The sequence below is a fragment of the Oncorhynchus tshawytscha genome, linkage group LG14 (assembly GCF_018296145.1).
Source record: "Oncorhynchus tshawytscha isolate Ot180627B linkage group LG14, Otsh_v2.0, whole genome shotgun sequence".
Lineage (NCBI taxonomy): Eukaryota > Metazoa > Chordata > Actinopteri > Salmoniformes > Salmonidae > Oncorhynchus > Oncorhynchus tshawytscha.
The window spans coordinates 10,196,964-10,208,880 of record NC_056442.1 but is presented as its reverse complement, the minus strand read 5'-3'; the positions used below and the strand labels follow the sequence as shown (position 1 = coordinate 10,208,880).

General features: G+C 43.8%; 2 protein-coding genes across 2 annotated transcripts in view; one reads left to right on the top strand and one right to left on the bottom strand.

Annotated features, from left to right (window-relative positions):
* The first annotated feature begins 48 nt into the window (after window positions 1-48).
* Window positions 49-8,419, top strand: LOC112266526 (integral membrane protein 2B). The gene is made up of 6 exons (XM_024444083.1): window positions 49-268; window positions 4,632-4,760; window positions 5,784-5,984; window positions 7,076-7,186; window positions 7,311-7,461; window positions 7,762-8,419. Exons 1-6 carry the CDS (start codon window positions 182-184, stop codon window positions 7,848-7,850), a joined length of 768 nt encoding a protein of 255 aa, XP_024299851.1. The 5' UTR covers window positions 49-181; the 3' UTR covers window positions 7,851-8,419.
* Window positions 8,402-11,917, bottom strand: part of LOC112266523 (abl interactor 2) — a 17,081-nt gene continuing 13,565 nt past the window's right edge. The window contains 4 exon segments of the mRNA XM_024444067.2: window positions 8,402-10,791; window positions 11,002-11,160; window positions 11,163-11,189; window positions 11,520-11,609. Coding sequence (XP_024299835.2) covers window positions 10,616-10,791; window positions 11,002-11,160; window positions 11,163-11,189; window positions 11,520-11,609 — 452 coding nt within the window. The 3' untranslated portion in view covers window positions 8,402-10,615.

The following is an 11,917-nucleotide window of genomic DNA, read 5'->3' as shown; positions in this document are numbered from 1 at the left end:
CAAGAAAGTTTGTAAAATCGTATAGGTTCTTGAATGCAGCCAAATGCCTGCAATCACTCATGTGACCCGTTCGGGATGTTTTGTGTTTTTTTTTTAGCAACGTCATTGTAATCAGAGGCCGCACGAAGACATTCTTGCAGAAGGTGATTTCGTCGCTTGGTCTAACATTTAGATTTTAAAAATGGTGAAAGTAACATTTAACTCGTCCTTTGGACAAAGGGATTTGAAGAAAGCATGCAATGCCGAAGCGCTTATTCCGGAGGAGAGGGTGAGTTGAGCTAAACCAATGTAGTTCATATTTGTTGCAACAAACGTGGAAGACGCAACTGTAACCGTTCAAACAACGTATAACCATAACTGAAACAAAGTAACGTCGATTAGAAACATGTCTAGATTCTTGATAATTCAACCCATGACACGGGCGGAAAATGGCTGCTACACAAATCATTTTCGGCAGACTGAATGTTGTTCGCAGTTCCTGGCCTGGGCAGGACCGTGTTAGCTTTTCGATTCGGTGTTGATTTAGTAGAGGCCTGGAGGCTTGAAATACCTGAAGAACATTCAGGTCGTCTTTCCAATTCATTCGAACAGTTCTTCCTGTTTTGGTTATGAAGAGTAAAATGTAAATGCATTTATGTAGACGCCATAGACAGTCGTGATCTGAATTGACCGAATTAAGTGTATTCATGTCTTAAGTTCGGTGTGTTGTCTTTCCTCCTGACAAAATGCATGCTGTGTACAGACGTTTTTATTAACCTATCAATTGTTAGTAGATGCTGTATCAGCAATAGGAAGCCTGTGAGTCCAAACTCACCCCAAGCGCATGGATTCATGTTTACGGTTGGCGCAGGGTATTGCCCATAATAAAGGCACTAGAGGTCGACCATTATGATTTTTCGATGCAGATAACGATTATTGGAGGACTAAAAAAAGCCGATACCGATTAATCGGCCTATTTATTTATTTGTAATAATGACGATTACAACAATGCTGAATTAACACTTATTTTAACTTAATATAATACATCAATAAAAATAATGAAACATGTTCAATTTGGTTTAAATAATGCAAAAACAAAGTGTTGGAGAAGTGCAGTGCAATATGTGCCATGTAAGAAAGCTAAGGTTTAAGTTACTTGCTCAGAACATGAGAACATATGAAAGCTGGTGGTTCCTTTTAACTTGAGACTTCAATATTCCAAGGTAAGCGGTTGTAGTTAGTATTTATAGGACTATTTTTCTCTCTAGCAATGGTATTTCATATACCTTTGACTATTGGATGTTCTTATAGGCACTTTAGTATTGCCAGTGTAACAGTATAGCATCCGTCCCTCTCCTCGCCCCTACCTGGGCTCAAACCAGGAACACATCAACAACAGCCACACTCGAAGCAGCGTTATCCATCGCTCCACAAAAGCTGCGGCCCTTGCAGAGCAAGGGGAATAACTACTCCAAGTCTCAGAGCGAGTGATGTTTGAAACGCTATTAGCGCTCACCCCGCTAACTAGCTAGCCATTTCACATCGGTTACACCAGCTATTAGGCTGATAGGCTTGAAGTCATAAACAGCGCTGTGCTTGCGAAGAGCTGCTGGCAAAACGCACGAAAGTGCTGTTTGAATGAATGCTTACGAGCCTGCTGCTGCCTACCATCGCTCAGTCAGACTGCTCTATCAAATCATAGACTTAATTATAGCATAATAACACACAGAAATACGCGCCTTTGGTCATTAATATGGTTGAATCCGGAAACTATAATTTCGAAAACAAAACGTTTATTCTTTCAGTGAAATACGGAACCGTTCCATATTTTATCTAACAGGTGGCATCCCTATGTCTAAATATTATTGTTACATTGTACAACCTTCAATGTTACAATCTGGGGAGAAGGATCTTGATCAGGGAGGTGATCAAGAACCTGATGGTCACTGACAGAACTCCAGAGTCCCTCTGTGGAGATGGTTGTCCTTGATGAAAACCTGCTCCAGAGTGCTCAGGACCTCAGACTTGGGAGAAGGTTCAGCAGTAATAGCACATCTTCCACTCTGATCCTCAACACGCGGGCCCCTCAGGGGTGAGTGCTCAGTCCCCTCCTGTACTCCCTGTTCACTCATGACTGCACGGCCAGGCATGACTCCAACACCATTAAGTTTGCTAATGACACAACCGTGGTAGGCCTGATCACCGACAACGATGAGACCTGACACTGTGGTGCAAGGACAACAACTTCTCCCTTAACGTGATCAAGACAAAGGAGATGATTGGACTACAGGAAAAGGAGAACCGAGCACACCCCCCCTTCTCATCGATGGGGCTGTAGTGGAGCAGGTTGAGAGCTTCAAGTTCCTTGATGCCCACATCACCAAAGTAACATGGTCCAAGCACACAGACAGTCATGAAGAGGGCACGACAAAACCTATTCCCCCTCAGGAGACTGAAAAGATTTGGCATGGGTCAGCAGATCCTCAAAATGTTTTACAGAGCATCCTGACGGGTTGCATCACTGCCTGGTATGGCAACTGGTTGGCCTCCGACCGCGAGACACTACAGAGGCTAGTGTGTACGGCCCAGACTAGTCATAGACTGTTCTCTCTGCTACCACACAGCATGCGGTACCGGAACGCCAAGTCTAGGTCCAAGAAGCTTCTAAACAGCTTCTACCCCCAAGCCATAAGACTCTGGAACAGTAAATTAAATGGCTACCCACCATTTGCGTTGTCGTTGCCCCCATTGTTATTTACTGCTGATCTTTAATTATTTGTTATTCTTATCTCAATTTGTTAGGGACTTTTTAAAACTGCATTGTTCGTTAAGGACTTGTAAGTAAACATTTCACTGTAAGGTCTACTATAACTGTTGTATTCGGCGCATGTGACAAATACTTTTGATTTGAAGATTGACCTTCCAACAGGACAATGACCCTAAGCACACAGCCAAGACAATGCACGAGTGGCTTTGGAACAAGTCTCTGAATGTCCTTGAGTGGCCCAGCCGGAGCCCGGGCTTGAACCCGATCGAACATCTCTAGAGAGACTTAAAAATAGCTGTGCAGTGCCATTCCCCTTCCAACCTGACAGAGCTTGAGAAGATCTGCAGAGAAGAATGGGAGAAACTCCCCAAATACATGTGTGCCAAGCTAGTAGCATCATACCCAAGAAGATTCGAGGCTGTAATCACTGCTTTGTCGTTGTGGGATATTGTGTGTAGATTGATGAGGGAAAACAACTATTTAATCCATTTTAGAATACAGCTGTAAAGTAACAAAATGTGGAAAAATGGAAGTGGTCTGACTACTTTCCAAATGCAAAGTATCTGGGTGGATACATGGTTCCATTGGAAATAGAATGCAGATGAGATTACAAGTCGATAGAGAATCTGAGTGAGTTGAGGAATAATAGCAGAGGAATGCAGCAGCCAGGGACAGACCTGGGGAGAAAATGCCCCTGCATAGAAAGACCTGGCCATCATGTCTTTCACCTGTAGGGGAGCAGTTTGGACAGTCAGACGGGTGAGATTAAATGCTAATATCCTGGATAAGGTGTCAGACTAGTGAAGGTCTGTGACATGAGGGAAAGCATGGTCCACAGAGACCATCCACGAGCCACCTCCTTATTCCTGACCTGTAGCCATGTTAATAAGCTAACCTGAAGTGAGGAGTGAGACAAGCATGTCCATCATTCAATAGCCCCAGTATCTGTTGCAAATGTTGGATTAATGAAAATATGCACCTTGGTTTACCTCAAGCACGTCTCTGTATCGACACTGGACTAATGGGGAGGAAAAACAATATGTTCTTCCACTAAAGTACGAGCATGGGGATCTCTCAGATCTGTTTCCTCATCTGATCTCCAGGGAGAGCTAGAGCTGTTGACATCCACTCTTTTGTTTCAATACGAACCCCACCCCAACTCTGCATAAACAACTTCAGCAAGTTCAGGAAAAGGGCCTGCCGCCAAATTACAACATGTGCCCCTGGGCTCCGTAATATTAAAGTGAGGGAGCAAAAATGACAGAGATGGTGGAGAGGCCTTAAAAGATAAGGCAGTAAATGAGTAATGGTTAGAAAGAATGTCTTGAAGTAGATGATGGAAAGGAGGTGTGAGGTCACAGAGAAGCGAGGGAGGGTTGGTGAGAAAGGGAGGGAGGTTTAGCTGTGTGTTTTGAAGGGTATGTTACATAAGCACCCCTCTATCACTACTACCATACTCCAACTGATATCCACAGAACACACCACAGCTGTATTGTGCTTGCATAGTCACACTTTGAATCAAACACCGTTTGGAACGATTATTATTTTATTTGAACAATAAAGAGGATTTATAGAGGTCAGTTTTCTTAATGCTAGCCATGATTCGTCTGGGCTGACATAGCCTACTGTTCATTGAGAAAGGTTGATGGGTTGAACCTATGTAATGGAACACAGGCAGACATGCGGGTATTGCGAGAGGCTGTCTGTAGGCTCTACTCTGTATGTTATAGAGGACCACAATGGCAAGAAGTCTTTTGACTTTTTTGTTTTATGTATCCTCTGCAATTTTAATATTGGCCTATGTACTGTATCTGTTGCCTGGTGTAATGCATTTTAAGTGATCAAATCAAATGTGCATGCACTATATTTGTCTTCTTACTCTCAGGACCTGGAGGATGGCATGCGAGTGCGTCGGCAGTCCAAGGTGTGCTGCTGGTACAGGTGCCTGGGCCTGGCTCTCATGCTGTCAGGTGTGGTGGTGGGAGGGGCCTACCTTTACAAGACCTACATACTGGTGAGGGACTGTTGGTTAGACCCCTATAATGCCATAGGCTCAACTATATACCGAACAAAAATATAAACGCAACCATTTCAATGGTTTTACTGAGTTACAGTTCGTATCGGGAAATCAGTCAATTTAAATATTCATTAGGCCCTAATCTATGGATCTCACATGACTGAGCAGGGGCGCAGCCATGGGTGGGGCCAGCCAATCAGAATGAGTTTTCCCCCACAAAAGGGCTTTACTACGGACAGAAATACTCCTCAGTTTCATCAACTGTCTGGGTGGCTGGTCTCAGACGATCCCGCAGGTGAAGAAGCCAGATGTGGAGGTCCTGGGCAGGCGTGGTTACGCGTGGTCTGCGGTTTTCATACCAATTAGACGTACTGCCAAATTCTCTTAAACGTTGGAAGCAGCTTGTGGTATAGAAATGAACATTCAATTCTCTGGCAATAGCTGTAGTGGACATTCTTGCAGTCAACATGCCAATTGGACTCTCCCTCAACTTGAGACATCTGTGGCACTGTGTTGTGACAAAACTCTACATTTTAGAGTGGCCTTTTATTGTCCCCAGCACATGCATAATGATAATGCTGTTTAATCAGCTTCTGAATATGCCATACCTGTTAGGTGGATGGATTATCTTGGCAAAGGATTAATGCTAACAGGGATGTAAACAAATTTGTGCACACAATTTGAGAGAAATAAGCTTTTTGTGTTTATGGAACATTTCTGGGATCTTTTATTTCAGCTCATTAAATGTGGGACCAAGACTTAACATATTGCGTTTTTATATTTTTGTTCAGTGTAGTTAAACATGCCTTTCCTTGGTTAGAGGACACATTTGCATACGCTGTGGGCTGGTTTCTCAGACACAGATTAAGCCTAGTCTTGGACTTTTGAATCAGCCCCTAATCAGGAGATATTTCTGGGAAACCAGCCCAGTGTGCTAGCTATCTACAGTGTTGGTAAGGTAGAGCGAGTCAGGGTGAGAGACAAGTCCTCACTGTTGTCGTCTTCCCTTGACTTCCTCAGGAGCGCAGGGTGTATTGGTGCGGGGTGGATTACCTTGAGCAGGACTACATGGTTCAGGATGAGGACGAGGTGGTCTTGCCCTCTGCGCTGAGACACATCCAGGAGAGCATCCGTGTGCTGGAGGAGGTGGAGCTAATCAACGTGCCCGTGCCCGAGTTCTCAGACAGCGACCCGGCCGACATCGTCCATGACTTCAAAAGCGTGAGAAGAGAACACTGCTACACACACACACACACAAACCAGGTTTCCATCCAACCTTTTTTATGCGACTGAAGTGCATGTCGGATAGAGTCACGACAGGCCGAAACTGAACATTTGTCGGTCAACTTTCCAAATGTCGACAACCCTAAATACACTAGACAAGGTGAGCTCTTTTGTGTTAGTAAAATTAATTGTGAGAGAAGTCGGTGGAAACGCTATTATGTGCAAATATTGATATAATAACCATCACATCGCAGTAAACTTGGGAGTCACTCGATGACATGTGCACCTCTCGCTGCGACTTGTTTGGGAACCATGCAGTTTATTAGGCTACAGATTCAATCCGTTTTGAAGAACTTCGGAGTGGTGAATGTGGAAGGTAATGACCACGGTGCGCCTTTCCAATAAATATCCAGAGTCTTATTCTGGCGACATGATCAGCAAATGCTTGGCTGCCGTTTTGACAAATCAAAAATCTTGCTCTTTTGTCCATAATCTTGTCATGTAGGCTCATACTCCCATATATATCTGAGCTGTTGGCTTGAGCGCATTTGGCAATACCAGAGTGGGCACACTGAAAATCTGATGGAAACCCATTTAACTTGTATGTTTTTATTTGGTTCATGGGAATTTAACTGCAAAAGGTATTAAGTCATCAAGCACAGCCTTTTATCCACAACAAGTCAATTTGATGAAATGCATCTCTGGTGGGGGAATGTGCATGTTGTTTTTATGTGGATTTAAGAAAATTCACATGAATCTGTTTAATTGGATGGAAACCTACACACACACACACACACACACACACAGTGGTGTGAATTGTTGTTGAGAAATACTGCATATGTGACATCACAGAGCTCGGTCTATCTAGCTGCTACCATGCATTTATGGCTCAAAGAGGAAAGTCATTCCTCCAGCCTATTATCCGTCAAACTCCGATTTCTACAAACCGGTAAGTGTTCAATACTGTGTTAATAAAACACTTGCTGAATTGAAGTTGAACGTAATCGTGTGTGTTGAGGTCTGAGGTTTGAATGTAAAGTACCTCCGGGTGTTTTTGTAGCGTTGGATCGAATTCCTTTCCTCCTCAGAGGCTGACAGCCTACCTGGACCTGAGCCTGAACAAGTGCTACGTCATCCCCCTCAACACCTCCATCGTCATGCCCCCCAAAGACTTGCTGGAGCTGCTCATCAACATCAAGGTACCTGTAACACACACACATACGACTGGAGCTGTTTATGTATTTCAATCATTTAAAAAAAATCTATCAAATGTTGAAGGAAATAATGTTAATTAAGTGTGTGAGTTGCCCCCCTCCCCCCTAGGCTGGTACCTACCTTCCCCAGTCCTACCTGGTCCATGAGCAGATGATGGTGACTGAGCGTCTGGAGAATGTTGACCAGCTGGGATACTTCATCTACAGCCTCTGCAAGGGCAGAGACACCTACAAGCTGGAACGCAGAGAGACCATACTGGGTTAGTACTGCTGACACACGCACCATACTGGGTCAGTACTGCTGACACACGCACCATACTGGGTCAGTACTGCTGACACACGCACCATACTGGGTCAGTACTGCTGACACACGCACCATACTGGGTCAGTACTGCTGACACACGCACCATACTGGGTCAGTGTGAAATTCCTTCGGCCCCTTGGTGGACCTGAGAACACACAGCATTATACTCTGGCCAATGAACAGGTGCCATAGCAGATGTTTTATATAGGTCTACACACCCATTTTTAATACATATTCCTTCATCTGTACCTTGCAGGCAGGGAGAAGCGTGAAGCCCTGAACTGCAGGACGATCCGTCACTTTGAGAACAAGTTTGTGGTCGAGACACTCATCTGTGATCCTTAAAGTGAAAGGGGACTGGCTGCTTCAGACAATCCATGTATAGTTTCACTCACTGTCTGCAGTGAGATTTTTAACCCTTCTCTCTCTCCCATATCACCCCTCATAGATCCTTTACTATTCTGTACTGCTGGTAGTTTTGAGAGTTGTCAAATTTAAGTCCAGATGATTCCAAGTTGATACTGTTGTATAAAACTAATGAATTTTTCACTTTGTGTAAAGTACCATTTTCATTTGGGGGCTACTCTTCTCTTCAAAGAATAAGATATGTGTTCAGCTTTTCTTTACTCTGGGGTTTATTATTGTTAAAGAAAGTGTTTAAATGGACACTTAAGTCAGTTAATTACACTTATCAGGTATAACTAGATTGATGAAATATAAACTCAATGAGAATATGCTCACTTTTGCATAGAAAATGAATGATTTTTGTATCTGCTGTCACAAGTACAGTGGGATGAAACAAGAGGAATCTCATACCCCACAGGTCCGTCTGAAAACAGAGCACGTGGTAACTAACATGTTAATATAGTCTGTAAAAAGGAAGATTAATACCACAATAAATCTTAATCGTTTTATTGGTTTTTGTTCTCATGGTTTTACAAATATGATATTTCTAAAGTTAAACTTTTTTTTACTGTGCAACACAATGGCATTATGGACTGTTTTAACTTGACATCCAGAGAGATCTTGGTCTGAGGGAATAGAACACTTGTTCTTACACTTATATTCTCCATTTACACACTAAATGAATGGCTCCTCCTGGAGTAGTCAAATCCCATAACTTTATTGATCTTCAGGTGTTGGGATAAAAAGTTGCCATGGATTTAGCTTACACTTTAGTCTTTGGATGAGGCTGGTTTAGTAGTACCTGGGGTTGCATTTAGCGTTGCACAGCATTGTGGAACATTGCAGATAAATGTCCTGAATAGAGCTGACATGAGTCCTTATGCTACATGTCAGAGGCATGTTTATTCTACATAACATATCTGAATATTCAAAAAGGTTGTGCTTCGCTGACCTTGCCCCTAGGGTCCAGTTCTGGGGCTGCCTTGTGAAGGGCCAACTGGGTTTCAGACACCACTACAGTATTACGAAAAATGGCATGCAAGAACAGACGCACTTTCAATAAAAAATAAAGGATTTGACAGACAAGCACAGAGCCCTCAGACACAGCCAAGCACATTGGAAATAATACTTGTACCTCAAACACTCAATGCATCGGTTTTGGTGCCGGTTTGTAATCAACGGCCGGCTTTTATGCTCATTTTAATTAGTCCTCATCCGAGGCAGTAATACAGCTTAATTTTATAATTTCAGTAACAATTATCTTACTACAAATGTATGTGCTTTCAATTCCAAACAACTCAAAGATCTACATTTTCAAACCCATCCCACTGGCTATTTTTATTGCAAATGGAAGTGATACCTTACACACACACACTTCAATATGGCACAAGCTTCCTTTATCACCTCCTATAAATGCATCATGAAACCCCACCTGTCAACGATGGTAATATGGGTGAATATTTAAAACCAAACCAATAACCACACCATATCTAAAATATTAATATAGCAGAAAAGGAGACTAATGAATATTTTTTTTCCCAAAAACATGCAGTCTGCCACCTTGAGGTCCCACTACAATAAGAATGAAATATTGAAATCGTTGATGCAAATGAGTGGCCTGAATGTTTGTCTACCTAAAAGGTGGCTTCCTGACAGTCCCTCTAACAAGACAGGCAAAATCAATCTCTTCTGTCTTGATTACAAGGTGAGGCAGTGACTTAAGACACTAATTTTGCAATTTGAGTTATCCTTTCTACTTTGGGCCAGACGGCTATCTCCGTTTCTCAAACTTGTTTTGTGCCATTGAAGCAGTCTTCAATTAGAGCTGACCAAATCAGTGTCGTCATCTCAGGGACCAAAGGTTGAGAAACAACTGTTCTACCTAACTGTTCTGATACTAGAACTGGCCTGTGAAGTGAGGCAAGTGCAGTAGTGACTGAGCATGCTCTAAGCCCTAGTGTTTTAAGCTGCCCTAGCTAGCCTGGGGCCAGAACCAATTCATTAACTACTGAATCCAAACTGAAGAGAGTTTCATAGTTCTTTTCCCCCCAGTCTTACCCGCCACTAATGTCTGTTTTGTCAGGGACTGTCAAGCTTTGTTGTGTTGCCAAACTTGGCATCATATAAAGTTCAAGCGCAATAGTCCATCTCATCCCACTAACCAATAGGAGCTCCTGGTTTTAAATAAAATATGAGTCTAGAAAGGCTCTGGGAATGTCAGGAGAGAAAATATTGGAAAGCATTCTCATCTAGTGTCTTCTCTTGGGCTGAGAGTAGAGAACTTAATCGGGATCATCTGACAAATATTTCTATCCTTAAATCAGCAGCCCTGCCCGCCGTACCATCCCTCCCTATATAATACATGATCCAAATAAATACAACTTTAAAATAAGCGCAAACGGGCAAAAGGAAATGAGAAAAATATTTTTTTAAATCACAATAATCCTTGTGGCCTTCCTTATAATAATAGTAAAGACAAAATGAAGCCCTAATAGTACATACAAAAACCACCACCATACAGTCTCATATCATTCAAAAACACAGGGAATATCTACAAGTGGCCGTTGTACAATGTACTTCATCTGGTAGACCGGTTGAGGATAGTTGTATACTCTTCATGAACGCTCATCTCCTCCTCGTCGACTTCTACAATGTGATCATGCTCTGCCTAACAAAGTCTTTGACCTTCCTATCTACACCTCTCCTCAGTCGGCGTAGTGCATGATGGACTCGACGTAGTTCCCGGGGAAGAGGCCGGTGGTGCCACTCATCGTTCCTTCGTACCAGCCGTCGTCGTTCTTCTTGATGACGTAGATGATGGCGCCCTCGTTGAAGGACAGCTCGTCCTCCTTGTCCGCCGCGTAGTCGTAGATCGCCACCACTGTGCACCAATGAGAGAGGAGGATGTAAGAGGAACGAAGAGGTCAGGGGAGATGGGTAGAGGTCAGGGGAGATGGGTAGAGGTCAGGGGAGATGGGTAGAGGTCAGGGGAGATGGGTAGAGGTCAGGGGAGATGGGTAGAGGACAGGGAGATGAGGGCAAAAGACAGGGCAGGGGTTAGATCAGGGTGGCAGAGAGAATCACTCGCTACCTTTCTCCATGTAGGTGCGTGGGGCCCACGGGGGGTCCTCCTCTGCGTAGGGATCACTGTACTCCACAACGGCCGAATCTTCCTCCTCCTCCTCATCATCCTCATAGTCCTCTGGAGGTGGAGGGGGCGGGGTGGGTTCCTCAAACACAGCTTCTTCTATGGGGGCGGGGGAGGGGGCACGTCTGAGACTTGGGGGGGGGGGGTTACAACAGTCAGAAACCACCATGCCTACATTCCACTGGTTGGTTAGTTACATGTTGACTGACACTGGCATTCCCATGCATAGGGCTGCAGTAGTTGTTTGGGTATCCATGCTGAAAGTGTAAAGAAAAACTGGGGGAAAGGAGAACAATTTCAACATGCACAGATGAGAAGTTTATTTTTTATCGAAGTTGATGGATAGTTCAGCTTAGAAGTATCGACAAAAATAGACTCACGTCGTGAGTAAAATAAACACATGCACGAGGGAGCCACTGCGAAGACGAGGCAACAAGGCAGAGGAGCTAAAAGCCACTTACTGGTCTCCTGTACCCGAGCCACAAAGCCCATCAGAGGGAGCTGGGGAGTGATCTGCATGGACGGGGGAGGGGGGGCAACAAGAGGACCTGCTACAAACACACCACACCACAAGCGGGGAGAGCGAGAGAGGAGAAAGAAAGAGGGAAGAAAAAGAGCAGCAGATTGTAATTAGGAAAGAAAGGAGAGGAAGGAAGGCAGAAAGAGAGATGTGGTGGAATTAGAATTTAGAACATGATAGAAGCCAGTTAGATCAGTAGGCAGACTAGGCATTAAAAAGGGCTAAATCAAGAGCAGGAATCCTTTCACACAAAAAAAAGACAGCGAGCTGCCGGGACCTAGGCGCTTTGTGCCTTCCCATAGGTTCACCTGTCTGCTGAAATCAAATGGCATTTTCATG

What these genes read in the sequence shown, in the direction of transcription:
- LOC112266526 (XM_024444083.1), top strand. Translation starts at nt 182, where the DNA reads ATGGTGAAAGTAACATTTAACTCGTCCTTTGGACAAAGGGATTTGAAG. An exon ending in AGCTGCTCATCAACATCAAG is followed by an intron (nt 7,187 to 7,310) that starts GTACCTGTAACA and finishes CCTCCCCCCTAG; the next exon opens with GCTGGTACCTACCTTCCCCA. An exon ending in ACGCAGAGAGACCATACTGG is followed by an intron (nt 7,462 to 7,761) that starts GTTAGTACTGCT and finishes TGTACCTTGCAG; the next exon opens with GCAGGGAGAAGCGTGAAGCC.